This window comes from Scophthalmus maximus, chromosome 8 (genome assembly GCF_022379125.1).
Source record: "Scophthalmus maximus strain ysfricsl-2021 chromosome 8, ASM2237912v1, whole genome shotgun sequence".
Lineage (NCBI taxonomy): Eukaryota > Metazoa > Chordata > Actinopteri > Pleuronectiformes > Scophthalmidae > Scophthalmus > Scophthalmus maximus.
In genome coordinates, this window is record NC_061522.1 from 2255169 (window position 1) to 2275000 (window position 19832).

Here is a 19832-nt window from a genome sequence, read left to right on the forward strand (position 1 = left end):
AGACAGACAGACAGTCACACAGAGAGACAGGCAGACATGTAGACAGACAGACAGACAGACAGACAGGCCGACAGACAGACATGTACACAGACAGACAGACGGGCAGACAGACAGGTAGACAGGTAGATAGACAGTGCAGCAGAGAGACAGGTAGACAGACAGTCTGCATTGTCTCATTACTTTTGGCCACTGAGACGAATTAACGCGGCACCTCGTGTCACTGTCACTGCGGCGAACAATGAGAGAGACGGTACATTTATTTGGGTGGAGGAATTATTATGAGACTGCAGCCTAATCCCCCCCAAAAATTACAATTAAAATAAAATATATGAACAGTCAAAATATAATATTCCCCATCAAACTTTTTTAAACCAATTTTTTAAACTTAAACAATCAACCAATCAATCAATAATTTTTTTTTTAAAAACTTGACTGGTAAAATAAAAGGAAAAGGTGATTATCACCTCTTTTTTGTCACTAAATCCCTTAAATATCAGTTTTGAAGGTTCATTTGTTTTTCACACAAAAAATAACTGCACTTAAAAAAATATATTTTATATTATATATTTTATTCACTTAAAATGAAATATATATTATTTTTTTAAGTGAATAAAAAAATAATATAGTATTAATGATAAATAGTGAGTTTTTATTATAATAAAATAAATGCTCTCAGGGTTATTGACCTGTTTCATAATATTGATTATCACTATTATTATTTTTTAAAATTCATAGAATTCTGAGCAGACACATCGTGTTGGATTATGTAATGTAACACAGCTGAGAGGAAGTAATCGGATTACATTCGACAGAGGGAGAGAGTAACGGGATTACAGCGGCGGGTCGGAGCGCCAACCACGCGCCGCTGCAGGCAGGTAGACAGGCGGCGTCCCCAGCCGACCCGACTGTCTGAGCCCCACCCACCTCCACCCACCTCCATCCCCCTCACTCTCACCGGGGCGTCGTTCTCCCTCTGCGGGCGGTGATGAAGCCTCCTCCTTTTCCCGCGGGACGTCCGTGCAGGAGGCTGCGGACGGCGGCTGTGGCGGTTCCTATCGTCTGAGTCTGCGGGGCCAGGTGAGCCCTCCTGCGGGGGGGCTGCGCTGCGCTGCTCACGGTGAACGCTACTGTTGATGATGAGGATGAGGATGATGAGGATGATGATGAGACTGCATTCAGGGCAGCACGGCACGGCACTGCGCTCCCCTCTCCCTCCCCGTCATGCCAAATACTGTTAACTCTATAATTCTCCTGTGTCAGATGTATAGCGCCGCGCTCTCTGGGCATTTATTGTCACAGCGCCCCCCCATATCCAGATGTTCCGGGGCTCGTGTGCACGAGACAGAAGAGGCAGATTCCCGGGGAACTGTGGGTGCAAACAGAACAAGATGATTATAGATGTTATAACATATGAAGTGACACTGTATTGTGCATTCAGCTGCAGGGAATTGTGTAATGTATCATTAAAATATATCAGAAAATCAGTAACATCACCAACCTCATATAATATTTGCTCATCATCATTTTTTTTAAGTGATTTGGATTTTGTCATATTTTATCTTATGAACACGAAAGTCTATAAGTTTCTGTGTCTGGGAAAAATTGGGAGATACTGTAAATCCTCAAGACTCTTGCATTTTTTTTATTGATCTGCTCGTCTAATCTCTAAGAGCTTCTTATTGCATACTGACACCGGTTCATGAAATGTAACTTGTAGTTAGTTCTGTACAAAAAGTAAAAGTATGCATATACCCACGGGCGTAGCACCGGGGGGGGGGGGGAGAAAGGGGGACAGACTCCCAGGGCCCAAAGGTGTGTGTGTGGGGGTTGGCGGGGGAAAAAACTCTAGAATTAAAAGTTTTTTTGTTGTAATTTGTGTTATAACATAAATTAAAACATTCATCATGTGGAAATTTTGTACAATGGCCACAGATTTTATGTTGTCATTGTCATATGTCATTGAGGACAGTTTCCCCCCTCACCTGTACTCTTTGTGTATGACATCACACTCTGTGCTTGACCTGCATTGACCTCATTTTCTTTGTATTTTTTTTATCTCCTCACTCACTCCTCACTCACATGCATGGCCAACTGTGTGAGATTAAATTAGATTATTCATGAAAGCGGACTCATGTTGGTTGTTTCTTCCTCCCCACTCTCCCTCGCATGTTTTTCCTTTCGCGGGTAAAGTAGGTCACGGTGTGTGTGTCTGTGTGTGTGTGCGCAGCGGCTGAGTGATCGACCCCTCATCTCCCCCCTCGCCCCCTCACATGTCCTCACATTACACCGTGTCCCTGCACGTCACCACATTAAAAGCTTCGCGCTTTTTCTCTTTCCCGAGTGGCGCGCGCGGGCTTCCGTAGACACGCACCCAAGAAAAAAAACGAACAAAAAAAACAACATGGCCGCTTCCATTCGCAGGCGTGAGAAAGTGAACGGGAAGAACTGAACTTGTCGCAGCGAGGACACACACGCACACACGCACACACACACACGCACACACACACCGTGAGGACATTATTCCGAGTCACGCCTACGGAGACAAAGCAGCCGAAGAGTTAGCGTCTCCGCCCGGCTGAGGCGTCACAGGTACAGTCATTAAACGCCGCCTCGTTTTAGCCTAGCTAGCAAACATGCTAGCAGCTTAGCCGGAAAAGGGAGGTTTTTTTTTTATCAGCTGCACGTGTGAGCGAGGACACGTTCGTGTCCAGAAATTTGAAAGATACGAAGCCATAGGGGTGCTGGAGGGTTTATAAGATAACTGTGGGGGGAGAAAACTAACAGCTGATGTTGTGTTGAGCTGTTTTTTGTGGCTCATACTGTAACAAAATGGCACAAATGACAGTGAAGCTGAAGTGATGCTGAATGCTGTCGATCACTGTACAGTTTGGTTGATCATAAGGAAATAGGAGCTTTTGCTGCACTTGTTGAATATCCCGTGAGTCATTTCGGACATTGTGCTTCTTCTGTTTCAGTCTGTGGACTGTTGTAAAAAAAAAAGAAAAAAAAAAGTGATGTGGACAAGAGTGTTGAAGCAACCAGGGACATCTATAATAGTTCTCACACGTGTGATATGTATCTACATTTATAAAACAACAACATCCTTGTGATGTGTTAAAAGAAGCTGAAATCAGCTGATGAGCTGGTTGATTTAAAGTTTGTTTTAAATTCACCAATTGAACAAAACGACATCCATCACCTAATGTGCCTTTGTCCTGAATATTAAAATACATAGATTATAACAATGTAATCATGACTGCTTCATTAGGACATGATCACATACCTGAACGTTGATGCTATGAAACTATGTCCGACCTCATGTTCTCCCATTGGGGCGTTAATGGGGACGTGTGAGCAATAGTCAACAGCACAAATCATTTTTGGGAATCCTTTAGAGAATATGTGTTCTGTGTGCGGGCCTGCTACTGTGCATATTCCAAATAGACTGGACTCAGGACTGGACTTATTCACAGAAATTGAATATATTGTCCATAGGTGTGTGGTCATATATGTATAATCACAATGTTTTTTCGTCAACTCTGAATGAGTTCAATATAGTAACATGAGGTGGACCCAACCTCCGCACGAGTCTCCATGTTTCTACGTCGTGTTGAATACAGTTGTTGCACAAAACGGTTCCAGAATACGGCGCATTCACGATGAATTTTCAGACGCTGCCGGAAACCAGAAATGGAATCAGGGGTGCGCCGCCATAACGTGTCCCCTGTCGGTCGCTCAGTTGGTTGCGGTTTGCAACTTTACCACCAGATGCCGCCAGAAATGTAGACAAACTGTTTGTTGGAATATTCGTTTGATCAATATTAAATATAGGGCTTACTATTATTCATCACTTCCTAAAAGCCTCCATGTAAACATGAGTTTGCTCAAAACAACATTTTGAAGCGTTTGTGTTTTATGTGTATTTTTTTTCCCAGGACTTTATGCTGGTGCACTCAGCTCGGCTCTTCCCCCTCATCGTCTCCCGTCAGCGGTCATTTCAGTGGAGGTTACCCAGTGGTGCTGCTGCTGCTGCTGCTGCTGCTCTTAGCAGGGGGCTGAAGTCTATGGAGCCCCTGAAGGCCACTCACGACCCAGAGGTTCCCACTATCAACCCCCCGGCCAATGTCATGTGCCCAGCCCTGACGACGGACACGGACCCGGACCCGTCTGACACGGACAAGACGCCTGCTGTGGGTCTTTTACCGGGAGAGACGGTGGTCAGGGAGGGCAAGGCGGCCATCTTGTTCCCCAGTGCAAACGAAGTGTTCTACAACCCGGTCCAGGAGTTTAACAGAGATCTGACGTGAGTGTAAACCACTGGCTGCTGAAGACTCATAATCATTTTTACACCACAGACACACAAGACTCCTCAGATTGAAGTAACTCACAAACTCCACTTTTAGATCTGTTAAAGGGAGATTGTTATATCGTGATATTATTTCCAAGCCCTACTCACGTGTCATATTTTTGATTCTGCAGACATATTTAACACTGCCGACCGAGTTTTCCCCCCCGATCTCAATTTGCATGATCATTGTCGTGTTTCACATGAAAAGAGAGAGAACCCAGTGGCAAGAAAAGAACGATGACCCGGTTTCGCTCTGTTGTTTCCTCCCTCTCCCTCTCCAGATGTGCCGTGATCACGGAGTTTGCCCGAGATGTGCTGGCTCAGCGCGGAGTGAAGGTGGTGGTGCCCGGAGAGAAAGAGCGGGTGGTGGTGTCGCTGTCGGAGGAGGCGAGCGAGGCCGACGCTCCGGCGGAGGAGGGGGAGAAGATGAAGAACGGAGCGGAGGAGCCGGCGGTGACCGCGAGGGTGGGGGAGAAATGTGAGGTGTGTGTCGGACTTGAGTTTTTACTGCGGGTTCACACCGCATGAGTAGATTACGACAGAAGTCTTTAAGTTTATAAATCCTCAACTTTTTTCCCATTTTTTCAGCGAGGTCTCCGCGTCCTGGAGGGTCTGGCGGCGTCGGGTTTGCGCTCAGTGCGTTTCGCCCTGGAGGTCCCCGGCCTGCAGAGCGTCACCGCCAACGACTTTTCCGCCAATGCGGCAGGCCTGATTGCCCGGAACGCCCAGTACAACGGAGTGGGCCACCTGCTCCGGGCCAGCTGCCGGGACGCCAGGTAACGACGGCTCAGCGTCACGCCGCTGTCATTCGTCCGCTGTCATTCGTCCGCTTCACTGATTTGCTGCGTGTTTTTTAATTTTTTTCCTCCTCTCTTGTTTTTCATCTTCATTCATCTCCCGTCTTCACCTTTGACCTCTTGTTCTCTTCCCTCCTCTGATCTCTTTCCCGTTCTTGACACTTTTCCCTTCTTTTACAAATCTGCGCTTCTCTCTCTTTTATCCTCCTCTGCTCCATTTTTAACTGCTTTTCTATCTTGGTTTCTAATATTTCTCTCATAGATGTGAATTCATCTATTTACCTTTACTTTTTGTTTTTAAATGTTTTTTCTGCCCAGTATGCTGATGTATGAGATGCGAGCGAAGAAGGAGCGTTATGACGTCATTGATCTGGATCCCTATGGAAGCCCCGCCTGCTTTCTGGATGCCGCCGTGCAGGCCGTCAGTGAAGGAGGTCAGTGGTCATCATGTTGTGAACATATATATATATATATTGTCTCAAGGCGTTGTGTGTGTACTGCGTATGTGTGTGTACTGTACGCATACATGTGTGTGCGTGTACATGTATAACTTATTCACCAAGTTTTACGGAAAAGTTTTCTTTACTCTCTTAACTGAATTCCCATTAAATCAGTTTCGCAGCTGGATCAGAAGTGGATCAGACGTCATTTGTGAAATTAATCTTTGTTGGTTTTTTATCCAGTTTGCTTTAGTTTTTTCCTAAGAGACAAAACAGAGAAAGACGTTTTTGTACTGAAACATAACTTGACCCTGATATGACCTGACGTTGTGCAACTAGGGGGTTAAAACAAACATCGAGATTTACTGAAGGAAAGGAATAATATAAATATATTTCAATAATTATTCCTTTGTCTTCTCTTTGCTGACTCATCCCGTGTTTGTGTGTCTCTCAGGTCTGTTGTGTGTAACGTGCACAGACATGGCGGTGATGGCTGGAAACAGTGGAGAGACCTGCTACAGCAAGTATGGCTCCGTCTCCATCAAAGCCAAGTACTGTCATGAGATGGTGAGGACACACACACACACACACACACACACACACACACACACACACACACACACACACACACACACACACGTGTATGTCTTAATCCTTCGTGCACGATGTTGAAAAAACAAACAAACAGCGTTGTCATGGATTCTCGCCTGAGGCTTTGTGTGTGTGTGTGTGTGTGTGTGTGTGTGTGTGTGTGTGTGTGTGTGTGTGTGTGTGTGTGTGTGTGTGTGTGTGTGTGTGTGTGTGTGTGTGTGTGTGTGTGTGTGTGTGTGTGTGTGTGTGTGTGTGTGTGTGTGTGTGTGTGTGTGTGTGTGTGTGTGTGTCCTCTGCAGGCTCTTCGTATAATCCTCCACAGTTTAGACCAGAGGGCGGGGGTGTACCAGCGATACATCCAACCCCTGCTCTGCGTCAGCGTCGACTTCTACATACGAATCTTTGTCCGTGTCTTCACGGGACAAGCTACGGTCAAAAACTCTGCCAGGTAGACACATGCACGCATACACACACACATACATTTAAAATAATACTGGAACGTATACAAATGTAATTATTGTTTTTGTGAAGTTCAGAACAATAATAATAATAATAACTTAGTTTTATGTAGGGCCTTTCAAGGGACCCAAGGTCGCTTAACAAATCACATGCACAAACAAACCAAAGTCATGGGGGATTGTGGGCCAGAATGAGAATATTAAGCCTTTGGAGTATACAGTAATGAATACAATATGTGAAATATTCTCAATCATTCGCGTATTTTTATCTTTATTATTAAGATTTTCTATATTTGATTATGATATGCCTGTGCATATCTCCGTTCCCCGTCTGTTTTTAAAATTTATGCCCAAAATCGAATTGCCCTCGTGGTCTAAATAAAGTTAGTTGATTGATTGATCCCGTTCTGCAGTAAACAGGCTCTGGTCTACAACTGTGTCGGCTGTGGCTCGTTCCACCTGCAGCGACTGGGCAAGAGGACGACGAGCGGGAAAAAGTAAGACGCTCTTCAACTGGGAAAACTGGAGTCTCCGTGCTGGAAGCTCCGTTATGTATTCCATACATAATATATGTATAAAGTCGTACGTCGCGACTGTCGTGTGTGATAAATGATTATCATGTGTTTTCAGTATGAAGTATTCTGCTGCCACTGGACCTCCTGTCGGACCAGATTGTGACCACTGTGGACAGAGACATCAGGTCCCGCATGCTAGTACACACACACACACACACATCACACGCACACACATCACACGCACACACACACACACACACACGATGCGTCAGCTGAAGCCTGCGTCTGTCTGTCCTCTCTGCAGCTGGGGGGTCCTCTTTGGGCGGAGCCTATCCACAACTTGCCGTTTGTCCAGAAGGTTTTGTCCGCCGTGTCGGGTAACCCGTCCCGGTTTGGAACGTCCAAACGCATCGAGGGTGTGCTCAGCATGGTGACCGAGGTAACTCCTCTTCAACCTTTTTCACACACACACACACGTTCTCGTCATCATCAGCGTCCTGTTGCATCAGGTTTAGAGAACCGCTTCGTCGGTCGATCCGCGATTTTTCCCCGATCGACATCTGATTCAGCTGTTGATGTGGCGTTTTGTTTCAGGAGCTGGAAGACGTTCCTCTGTATTACGCCGTGGACAGTCTGAGTAGCACGATCCACTGCAACACGCCGCCGCTGCTGCAGTTCAGGTAAACACACACAGCGTAAAGCCTCGCGACTCGCGACAGTTACTGAAGCTCGATCCGATAAAAAAAGTAGTGAAGCAATGAAGAGAGAACAATTTTACTAATGATAAAATAAAAATCAACAGCAATAAAACAAGAAAATAAGAATACGGTGATTAATTTGCAGTTTTTGACATTTGGACAAGGGGTGTAATATAATAATGAGAATAATAATTTGGTACGTTGGTCTCTGTGTTCGCTCTGACTGCCTTCGATCGTCGCGTGTCTGCACAACCCAAGTAGATATTAGGGGGTTACTTTTAATCCATTTGCTGAAAATTAGATCAAATTAAGTTTTTATGAACAAAGTTTGAGATAAAGTCTTCCAGACTTTCTGTAGATGAATTCTTATCGTGTAGCTGCGTCACAAGGCTCGTTCTCCTCGGGTTGTTTCGTCCGTTTGTTACGGACGAAACAACGGACGGTGTGTTATTGAATTAAACATCAGCGCAGATAAGAACCACAGTGTTGGTGACTGTTCCTGGAAGACATGAAGGAGAAATAAGGAAATCTGGTTCAAGTAGTAAACAGCACCATGCATGAATGTGAGGATGCTCAAAGATAATCTGGATTAAACGACCTGGATCATGTAATCTTCTTAAAGATGCACACATGTGAAAGGTGAACACAAGTCGTTCCTGATCTCTAAATCTCCGCTCACATTTTCAGATTTACTATTAACGATTCAACGGGACACGAGCGAACACAACCTCCTGTGACCTCATTGTTTCCACCAAGTGAAAGAATCTGCGTCTTCGTCTTTTGTCTCAGATACATTCGTGACTGAACCTGTCAGACAATCCTGGAACACACCGGCCGGCCGGTTCTCTCTTGTCTCTCTGCAGGTCGGCGCTCCTTCACGCCGGTCACCGCGTTTCCCTCTCTCACGCCTGCAAGAACGGCATCAAGACGGACGCGCCGCCCGCCGCCATCTGGGACGTCATGCGATGCTGGGTGAGTACGCACATCGATACTAGAGGCGACCTTTAAATAATTCTGAACTCTGTGGTTGAGGTTTTACTTTTACGATGTTTGATTGCTCGTCCGTCCGTCCGTCCCCAGGAGAAGGCGAATCCTGTGAAGAGGGAGAAGTTGTCTCAGACCAGCCCGGCCTTCAAGATCCTCTCCACCGAGCCCAGGTGAGGCCAAAATGAATAATCTTGTGACGGGGGTTTGCAGCTAAGGGAACTTTCACACCTGCCTCGTTTGATTGTTCGGACTTTCGGACCAATTACGGGAAGTTGAGGCGGCGAGCCGTCGTAGGAGAAGAAGTGTAGAAATGAGCGGCCGTAGCACCTGCAGGAGAGGAGGAGACCAAACATTTCGTCGCAATTTGGTCCGACGACACAGTAAAAAGTCAAAAGCATAAAAATGCAGAAATGTAAAACCTATTTTCTGAGAGGACGAGAGAGAGAGAGAGAGAGAGAGGATATGGAAAAGCCTTTCCGCCAAACTGACGACGAACCGGCGTCAGACGCTCGTCTACAAACCAACCAGAGTCAAGTGCAGGGAAACGCAGCCCACGTAGGCGACGACGACAGGACGTAGGTTCGTCACGCAAAGTTCTTTAAGTGCGTCTCGCAACACTAATCTAACGGGATCAAATGTGAACAACGTGACGAAGACACGAGCGTTGGTTTCGGACGTTCGAGTGAGAAAGCCACCAAACAACCAGCGACACAAACACATTCAAAAATGTCAACTCCTGTTGTTGAAGAGGACTAAAAGTCAGGTTCGCACGATGGGTTCAACGCAGCGTTGACGACGTTGCGACCCGACGTCGGTTCGCTTTTCATTTTTTCTTTTCATTCCAACCCCCCGGACAACATCTGCATTTGGACGTTTCAACTTCTCTTCCACGTCCAGCTGTTTGCTGGATGGTTGATAAGAGTGTTTTATAAACTATAATAACAACAACAATAAGCTTTATTTATGTAGCACCTTTAAAAACGATTGAAGAGCCGTCGCGTGGTCCATCTTTATTTACAGTCTGTGAAAGAAACCTGTGAAACTGGAACAGTTAGGACACGTGAGCCTGAGGGATTTGTCTTTTGTGTGTGTTTGTTTTCTGGTTTATTTGTTTCTCACTAATACACCCTCAGTGTAACTGTAACACAATATGTACTGTGTGTAGCCTCGAGGCCTGTTTCACCGTGAGGGAGGACGCCAACCCTCAGTCCCGTAAACGCCACCTGACCAGGTTCCAGGAGAACCCTCAGGCGTTCTGGGGACCCAAGGCTCGCGCAAAAGCCAGGTGACTGACACGACACGACACGACACACACACACACACACACACACACACACACACACACACGAGCAGTCATAATTGTGAGGATGGACCACCAGATGATTTATTTTATTTTATTTTATGTGTTAAAATTTGACTTTTTGGAAAATAGTCTGAAACTTTGATCGAGTAAACAAAATAAAAAAAATTATTAATGAAAATCTCGATAGTTTCTGGTTAAGAATTATGAGCTACACATCACATTTTAGTCATCAAGCTGAAACTAGAGAAGAAAAGTTTGAATTTCGCCTGTATACTTTTCTGAAGCTGAATAGAGGCTGAATTAAATTCAAAGATATTTTAATGTTTGTGTTGGAGACTTTGTCACCTTTTTGAGGATTCATTTCTCCTCCCGTTTTTATTTACGTTTCGCCTCCATCTTCTTTCATGTCCTTTGTCCTTCCTCTTCCTCTCCCATCGCGGTTCTCTCGTCCAGCGGCGGCGGCGTCACCACCAACCTGCAGGACAAGAGGAAAAAGTGCCAGAACAAGAGGAAGAACCAGATCACCGACTCGTCTCAGCTGAAAAACTTCCCCTGCAAGAGGTTCAGACAGGTCAGACAAGCCTCCGCCTCTCAAACGTGAAAGATAATAACTATATTCTCACGTTCTTCTTACGCGTGTGGACTCCGGTGAGTAACTGCTCTCGTCTGCCGGGCGACGATCCGGTTAAGCTTCGCAAATTCTCTGATTTCAGCTTCTTAAATGTGAATATTTTCTGGATTCTTCGAGGGCTGCAACTAACGAATGTTTTCATAATCGATCAACCGATTAGTTGTTTTGTCCATAAAATGGTCATCGTTTTTCCCAAAACTCCAACATGATCGTTTCTTTTGTCTACACACCAAAGACTTCAGTTTACTGTACAGAGGAGCATCAGAGTATTATGACCTTTTTTTCATAAAAACTACTTGAATCGATTATCAAAATAGTTGCAGAGTAATTTAGTAAACGATTACTAATAGATTCATCGATTAACTGTTGCAGCTCTAGTTTCTTGATGACAATAAACTAAATATCTTTGGTTTGTGGACAAAACTAAAACTTCAGGTTGGAGTTTTGGGGAAACACGATCAACATTTTATGGACCCAACAACTGATCAACAGATGAATCCATAATGATAATATTTGTGAGTTGCAGCCCCCAACATCACTTCCACTGGTTTATTAATATTTCTGTTGTTACTGTCTTTGTCTTCAGGGATCGTGTTCACATGGAGAGAAATGCTGCTACTCCCACGACCTGCAGTCAACGAACGAAGACAACATGGAATAATTCAACAGTTCTTTTTGATTAATTGTTATTTTTTAAATATAGTTTTATTCCTGGAGTTTGAACGATGCACTGCCGTCAGGACAACGACCTTTAAAAAACTGTTAACGCTCGGGACTGTCCCCGATAACCCCGTCACGAAAAAACCAGCCCAGTGGCCTACGAAATAATTTCCATTTCTTTTTCTTAAGGTTAAAAATTAATAATTGTAACTATTTGCTGAGCAAAAGACCTCGTGGCTCCCGTTCTCTCTGTGAGAGGCCGAAGAACCCAACGTTTCATTTACAGCCACGGAAGAAAAAATCGAGCGGACACTGTTACGTCTCTGCGAATTTCTTTATTGTTCAAAATCTCATACCAAGACGGTGAGGAACTAATCCGTTATTCAGTGTTATGGCAGAGGGACTTTATTTGGGGTTTTTTTGGACTGTTAACGCGTCAATAAATTCCTCTCTCCCACTTTAAATGGTTTTGGTGTTTGTTCAGTGTAACAGTGCGTCCGAGCGTAATACTGCGACTCCACTTCTTAAAGATTGCAGCGGTGAAATTAAAAAATTCCAAAAATCTCGTCAAGAAAAAAAACTAATTCGTCTGCACCAATTCTTGCGGACAAATCCCAACATTTTTTGTTCTGGAATAATATAATAAATGTCTCAAGCGACGGTGAAACCTCAAACTTGCTTCTGAAACATTGACGAGCAAATGACAAGTGACAGATTTTATTCGCATGATCAGTAAAAAAAATCATTTGTGAAGTATTTACATATTTTGTCAAAACAGAAATAGAAAAAAAAGTTCCACTTATTGTCCACATCATGGTTGGGGACAGAGTCACTGGTTCATGTGTCGGCAGGAAGGAAGAAAAAAAATAAAAATAAAAGGCAGCTTCGGCAAAATACTGTACATGTGTCTATAATGAGAAATCCAGACTTTCAACGTCAAGTTTTAACATTCGACTCACTTCAGTCGTCTGATTCTTCATAAAGAAAAACACATAAAAATGAAGTCCTATCTTGGGCCAATCACACCCGAGCAGGAAGTTGATTGGACTTGTTAATTAACTCGTGGCGTCTAGCGACGAATTCGAGGCGTGTGATTTTTTTTCCGCTATCTGAGGGCGACTCGGAGCAGGAAGGTGCGGATCTCCATCGGCCTCAGCGTCACCTCCCACGTGGACGACGCGTCGCCGGACGCCTTCGGGGGCGGAGCCTCCGAATCTGAAACAAAAGGTTCACGTGACGAGAATGAAGCGGAATAATCCAACACAAATGATCCATTAGTCCTGAAAACGTGACGTGGATTTTACTGACGCAGCTGTGAACCATAACAAAATGTTTATCACTCATTATATTATATATTATATTACGCCGCCTGGGTAATTAAGCCCTGCGGAGAGGAAACAAATCAACTGTAATTTCTGTCTCCTCCTCCTCCTCTTCAAACCGAGCTCGACCTCAGCTCCGTCAGCGCCTGGCGGGACGCCGGCGAGCTGCCTCGATCCGCCCACGATGGATTTTGGGAAACTGCTGAGTCATTTAAAAAAAGTGCAGGTTCTATTTTGGTCTTGTTTCCCTGCAAAAGTCATAAATCTGGCAGAATTATTTGTGTGTGTTTGTTCAATCACACCTTCTGCTCTGGACACGTCCGTGGGTTTTCCTCCAGCGCCCCCTACTGGACTAAATATTCCAATGGGCAGCAGATTCCCATGAAATGTGAAATGAGCACATTCATTTTCCTACTTGTATATAGAACGCATACATATATATTTATGTCAATTTCCGTGTAATGCCAATACATTCTGCTCGTCCGTTTCTGGGATTAACAAGACAATACAATTTTTTTTTTAAACATACGTTTTCTTCTGGTATATAAAGCTTGTGGATGAAAGATTTGTCAAAAGAAATTCCAAATGAAATTATTGAATATCTATTGACTCTCTTCTCTCAGACGTTCTCCAGATAAGCAGCTAATTTATACATTTTGTACGTAAACACGTGTTTACGAATATTCCATATTCACAAAATCAACGTCTTTTATCTCATAAAATGGTTTATCGCGCAGTTCACCATAGAGAGACAGTGGAAATGAAAAAAAAAGAAGTATTTTGGGCAAATTGGACAAATCTGCTTTTCACGTGTCCAAAATGTTTTTATTCAAATCTGATCTGATTTGGTGACAGTGACAGTTATGGACACATGTCGCATGTTTAATACTCAGCTCCACCCGTGGTGCATCTACTGATCCGTGCACACGAGACAATTTAACCTCAGTAAACCAGTTAAATACACAGGGGTGTGTGTGTGTGTGTGTTTGTGTGTGCGTGCGTGCATACCCGTCTGTGGCGTCCAGGCGAAACGAATCATCTCGTCTTTCCACTGATTGGCCGACAGGTTCATCTCAGACACGCCGATCACCTCCAGAGTGGAAAACAGCTTCTGCACAGACGGAGAGACGAGAGAAAATGATTTCCATTTTGTTAGATTTATTCCACTTTATCCAAAATTTTAAATCTGTAAAATGTCCACACAACACAAAGGAGCAAAAAAGAGCCAATTCTATCTTCTTATCTTTAAGCTTAAATCGAGAAAATTCTAGGGTTTGATGAAACTTTCTGGCGATTTACTTTAAATCATAAAAATAAAAATCTCGTTCTTCTGTTCCTCTCATCTAAAATGTCTGACACTGACTATAGCGACTTTTATCTTTTTAAAACCTTTTTGGGGTAAACAGTGTTGAACAAAATATGAGGCATTGCACACTATTTTTATATACTTTAAAACGTGACTGGAGGGGAACTTTAATAGTCTACCATTGGTTAATAATAGAGTAATCAACAATTTCCATGTGGGTGGTGTGAGTGTTTCCGGGGGCGTCCCACCTGCAGGTTGACGGTGACGGGCTGCGAGTTCACTCTGCTCTCCCGACTCTGGAACTGATGCTCCAGCCGCAGCAGCACCGAGTCTCCGTCCCACTGCGTCAGGGTGAGGAGGTGGACGGCCGGAGGCAGCGCGGCCTGAAGACCTGAGAACTACAGACGCATGACAACAAATTAGCGACGGATACATATTAAAATGTCCCAGGATGCAAAGTGATTTATTTAACTTACCATCATATAGAGCTGCAACAGCTCGTCGATGAGCAATCGCCAACTATTCTGATAATCGATTAGTCTTTCAAGTTGTTTTTATGGGAAAAAAATTCAAAATTCTCAGATTTCAGCTGGCGAAATTTGATTTTTTTTCTGGTTTCACTGCTCATCTGTGACTGTAAACTGAATATCTTTGGTGTGTGGACAAAACAAGTTTTTGGGAAACACGATGGACATTTTATGGACAAAACGATGAATCGTTAAAATAATCGACAGATCAATCGATGGTGAAAATAATCGTTAGTTGCAGCCCTACTATCATATATACAGGAAACAGAGGGGAGAAGCTGAAACCTGGAAATATTTGCAAACTTTGCTAAAAACTAATTCAAAAGTTATCAATTATCATATTTGTCGCCAATCAATTGTAACTTTAACTGTCAGTATTAATGAATTTACTAAAACCAACCTGCTTTTTTAATTATTTTTCGTTATTTTAAACAGACTCATAGTTTGACACTTAACTCGACGCGGTTGCCCTAGCGACCAACATCGTTGCCCCGGCAACCAACGTCGCTCCGCCCCCCGCCCACTCACCTCCAGTCGAGTGTCTGGGCTCAGGCCCCCGTCGACGAACGTCAGCAGCGGCTGCAGCACCGCCTCCTGCGCCAGGGGGCGGTGTGCGTCGGCGGCGGCGGGCGGCCGCTCCAGGGAGAGCAGGAGGCGGCCGCGGACCACCAGCCCCTCTGGGAAGATGGCGGAGGTCTCGTTCAGGGGCTCGGCGACACCGCGGACGTCGTCGTACAGCAGCCGGCGGTGGAGCTGAGGACGAGAGGTTGGGTGGAGTTCAGAGTGTGTGTGTGTGTGTGTGTGTGTGTGTGTGTGTGTGGTGTCTCACCATGATCTCCAGGGAGCCGTTGTGGATGCTTCCTCCTCCCTGGGAGCGATCGGTCACCACAGTGAGTTGATCCTTGTCATCCTGGAAAAACGTGCATTGACATACGAGTCAAATGATGAGTGGGGGGGGGGGGGGGGGGGGGGGGGGGGGGGGGGGGACGTGAAAAAAAACAAAAACACTTTCCTTAAATATCCAGACAGAAGAGTCAAAATATCTCAGCATGACTCGGCATGAGAATCTGTCAGCTAAACTACTGACCAGTGTTTTTGTAATGTTCCCTCAAGAAAGTTAAGTCTGGGTCCCAGAAGAGAAAAGAGGGAAAGGAAAGAGAGGAACAAACAAAGCCTTAATTCATTTCTTTCAAACGAAAGATGAGCTAGTTGGGGGCCCACAGAGCCTGCTCATGTATATAGGGCCCAGAATTTGGTGCTGCGCCCCTGCACACAAACCTTGATGAACGCCCGGGAGTTGATGGGGTAGTAGTTCCCGGCGATGGGCTCCGACTGCTTTAGGTTCCACGTGGGGCGGAAGTCTTTCCTGTGGAGGAAAATGAAAACACAAAGTGTTAAATATCCTCCTCCTCCAGACATGAGTTCAGGTAAAAAAATAAATAATAATAATAATAATAATAAACGATCTTTACTGGCACCGAAAAATGTAACTTCAGCTGTTTCTCGAAAAGATTTTCTTTTAATAAAATGGAAAAAATATGTTATAATGAGGCACATGGTGATGTCAGCATGTTACAGATGAATAAAGCATGTCTAGGTTCAAGTCAGACACGCCCCCCGACAAAACCAGGTTGAAGCGAGAGCGAGAGAACTTCCTACACATGCTGGAAGCAGTTCACCAATCACAACAGATGAGTGGAGCCAGCTGGCCAATCACAGCAGACTGGGCTTCGTCGGGAGGGGAGGGGCCTTAAAGAGACTAAAAGCCAAGTGTTTCAGACGGAGACTGTGAAAGAGGAGCTGCAGGAAACTGATGTGTTTACTGAACATTAGAGCATGTGAACCTTTTTCAAGTCATAACCCCAAATTAAAACCATGGACCTGAATATGAGCAGAACACGTGTCTCCTTTAGCTGTCGCCTGTCCTGTAGGCGGCCATCTTACTTTCTCTGCAGCACCTCTCTGCCGTTGGAGTCGGTGTAGAACATTTCACAGGTTTTGATACTCGTGTCCAGGCGGGTGATCACCTCCTTCCCCAGGCTGTCACTGATACGAAGGAAAAAACAAAATAACATCAAGGTCATAAACACAATAATGGTAAAAGAAAAGCACAACTTTAACAACGTGTATCTACTCACTCTATGGGCAGAGGTCCGACCGTCCACTCCAGCTCCAGAGCTCTGCTGTCGGAGTAGAGACGAACCACCTGCGACACCCAGGGAGCAAACCACTGCCTCACCTCCTGCACCACCGAGTTCTACGAAACATAACAAAATTTATATTAGGGCCCGAGGACCGATTGTGACTGTAGGAATTATTATCCTGAGTGCGAATGAATCTGCCTTTAACGTGCTCGAATGTTTGCACACGCATCAGAACTGGAGAGCATTTTTATATTTAAGGGGTCTCGGGCATGGCCGTGCAATAGCGCCCCCTACCACATTTCAAAGTCAAAGGCCCACGGCTGTAACTTTGATGTAGATGAAAGGAATTTGGTGGGCACGTGAACCATTGCCAAAACCTACAAAAAAGCCTGTGGCCGTCATTACATCCAACCAACAGGAAGTCGGCCATTTTGATTTCGGTGTGCAAATGTTGGTGCATGAATGTGAACATGGCTGCCCGCTCTCTACCTGCACGGTCTCCGTCTTGGCCCTCTGGCTGATGACGAACGGCGTGGACGAGTTGGGTCTGAAAATGTAGGCCCCCGAGGGCTGGTCGCTCTCTGAGTTGTTGCCGTCGCTGGCGTTGTACCTGGAACGTGCAACAAACACTTTAACAACAAAAAGAGAGGAAGCAAATGCTCCGTGTTTTGTTTAATTCTAATTTTGGCGAAACACTGACCAATAGAAATTCTGTGTGAGGCTGATGCTCTGTCCGGTCTCCAGGTTGCTGAGGCTGCTCAAGAGGCCGGTGTCTGGGTCAAAGGTCACTCTGAGGAACTGGAACACACGGATGCACAATTGTTCCGATTTCAGATTTTCCTTATTTTTGTTTTCCTGTCTGTAAAGCACACATCACCTCTCCAGACATGCCATGTCAACGCAGCGTAAAGACCTTGTTCTGGATCGCTGTAGGAGCACGGTGCTTTGTGGCGGCGGCGGGTGGAGGCCCGTCCTGAAGCAGGGACACGGAGTAGGTGCTAAAGCCCAGAGGAGGAGCCTGAACCTGGAACACCAGCTCGTTGATGGCGAAGCCCCGGTTCTTCCTCACCTCCCGCGTGGCTCTGGACACTGGAACCACCTGGAGCACAAACACAGAGAATCTGGTTATGTCTTCTTCCATTTTATATCATAACTATATATTCATATTAGGGAATATATATATATATGTGAAATGTGTACATACCAATTAAAAAGCAATACATTTTAAAAACTCTATGCAGATTGACGTCCACATTACGTGTCTGACAACAGCCGACCCTGTGGTCAATCATCGCATATTCAATCACACTCACCTGACAGTCGACGGGTTGACCTTTAGCATCAGATACCGTGTACGCCGTTCCGTTCACGGGTAGCCTGACTGGCCAAGTGACGGGCCGAGCGAGGGGGTTGTACACACTGACTGAGAACTGGGAAACACAGAGCATCACTTAATAACAATAACGACTAATATTAAAGAGATTATGTCCATTTGTGGAGGATCTAATGCAGCTTTTGCATTTATTTACAAATGGTGCATTCCATTATACCTACTACCGACCTCCGATTTGGAAGTTGGAGGAACCTCATCAAAGCTGACTTCAAAATCCAAGATGGCTGCTGTTGTTTATGAGCACACGTCTTATTTGTGTCTCACTAAATTTGTCGTACACATAGTACTGTCCAATTTCTGTCTATGGACGTGTTACCATGGCGTTAATATGCGGTGAAAAGCCACATAATGTGTTGTTATGAACAGTAGCTAGCTGGCTAATGTAAATGTGTACGGTTTTGCTAAACAAAGGCTAGCTGGCTAACGTAAAATGTGTACGGTTTGCTAACAAAGGCTAGCTGGCTAACTTAAGCGTGTACGGTTTTGCTAACAATTGCTAGCCAGCTAACTTAAACGTGTAAAGTTTTGCTAAACAAAGGCTAGCTGGCTAACTTAAGCGTGTACGGTTTTGCTAACAATTGCTAGCCAGCTAACTTAAACGTGTAAAGTTTTGCTAAACAAAGGCTAGCTGGCTAACTTAAGCGTGTACGTTTTTGCTAATAATGGCTACCTGGCTAACTTAAGCTTGTACGGTTTTGCTAACAAAGGCTAGCTGGCTAACTTAAGCTTGTACGGTTTTGCTAACAATTGCTAGCTGGCTAACTTAAGCGTGTACGGTTTTGCTAACAAAGGCTAGCTGGCTAACTTAAGCGTGTACTGTTTTGCTAAGAATGGCTAGCTGGCTAACTTAAGCATGTACGGTTTTGCTAACAAAGGCTAGCCGGGTAAGTTAAGCATGTACGGTTTTGCTAACAAAGGCTAGCCGGCTAACTTAAGCGTGTACGGTTTAGCTAACAAAGGCTTTTTTGTGTGTGTGTGATTCACCTTTTTGCTGGACTCGGTGAGAGGACACACACTGATGTTGAGGTTATCGCAGTAGATCCGCTTGGCAGACGAGCCGGTCAGAGCCGCCAGACTGTTACTGACCAGAACCTGAGGGAAAACACATTAGAATCTGAAAAAAACTGGTTGTTGTTGTTATATAAATACAACAAGTAGTTTTGCCTGAACTACCTGACAGTGCCGCCAGCCGTCCGCCAGCCTCCGGGCGTAGTCGTTGGCTACGTGCTGCTTCTCTGTGCCCGACACGGCGTCGTGGTGCTGGGCCACCGCCATGGCTTTCTCTGGCAGCGGGAAAAAACACAAATGACACGCTCGTCCATTATTGCAGCATTGTGACACCTAGCAACTGATTTTGAAAGTTGACAGTAACAATTATCTTCTCTTTTATAGAGACGTGTGACCACAAGGGGGAGCCGCGATGGCTTCTCTCCGTCCCGGTCCGAAGCCAGTCGCCATGTTTGAAAAGTGATGTAAAAGAAAAACAAAGCTCACTCATGGTCTGGCTGTTGCCTTCACCAAAGGGTCCATTCCTGGAGACAGGTCCACCGAGCACCTCCAGCTGGTTACATGTCTAAAGCGTGGAAGACGATTTTTAAAGAGCCACTCGTAACGTTTATAATTTAGTATTCACGAGCCCACAGTGTGAATCCAAAAGACTTTGACCGGTCGTTTGAGCCGTTCAGCCGGCTTACAAAAGTTTTCCGCTCGTA

At 45.0% G+C, this 19832-nt stretch overlaps 2 protein-coding genes across 3 annotated transcripts in view; one reads left to right on the top strand and one right to left on the bottom strand.

The window, feature by feature from the left end:
- Positions 1–2373: 2373 nt before the first annotated feature.
- Positions 2374–11892, top strand: trmt1 (tRNA methyltransferase 1). Of its 2 annotated transcripts, none has more exons than XM_035638095.2 (16): positions 2374–2589; positions 3936–4303; positions 4630–4831; positions 4937–5124; positions 5464–5579; positions 6040–6152; positions 6476–6624; positions 7048–7131; positions 7265–7334; positions 7454–7588; positions 7744–7829; positions 8711–8819; positions 8928–9004; positions 10000–10119; positions 10591–10708; positions 11355–11892. In XM_035638095.2, exons 2-16 carry the CDS (start codon positions 3942–3944, stop codon positions 11427–11429), a joined length of 2004 nt encoding a protein of 667 aa, XP_035493988.1. In that variant the 5' UTR covers positions 2374–2589; positions 3936–3941; the 3' UTR covers positions 11430–11892. The 2 variants fall into 2 exon arrangements, with proteins under 2 accessions (XP_035493988.1, XP_035493989.1); XM_035638096.2 differs by lacking the exon at positions 2374–2589 and adding an exon at positions 2724–2938.
- A 237-nt stretch (positions 11893–12129) lies between these two features.
- Positions 12130–19832, bottom strand: part of man2b1 (mannosidase, alpha, class 2B, member 1) — an 11426-nt gene continuing 3723 nt past the window's right edge. The window contains exons 9-23 of the mRNA XM_035638094.2: positions 19615–19693; positions 19294–19403; positions 19105–19212; positions 18041–18157; positions 17641–17826; positions 17428–17525; positions 17217–17337; positions 16722–16840; positions 16528–16629; positions 15862–15949; positions 15413–15493; positions 15112–15336; positions 14305–14454; positions 13759–13861; positions 12130–12643 (exon numbers count right to left, since the gene is read on the bottom strand). Of these exons, the coding sequence (XP_035493987.2) occupies positions 12534–12643; positions 13759–13861; positions 14305–14454; positions 15112–15336; positions 15413–15493; positions 15862–15949; positions 16528–16629; positions 16722–16840; positions 17217–17337; positions 17428–17525; positions 17641–17826; positions 18041–18157; positions 19105–19212; positions 19294–19403; positions 19615–19693 (1797 nt within the window). The 3' untranslated portion in view covers positions 12130–12533. The remainder of the gene's footprint in view (positions 12644–13758; positions 13862–14304; positions 14455–15111; positions 15337–15412; positions 15494–15861; positions 15950–16527; positions 16630–16721; positions 16841–17216; positions 17338–17427; positions 17526–17640; positions 17827–18040; positions 18158–19104; positions 19213–19293; positions 19404–19614; positions 19694–19832) is intronic.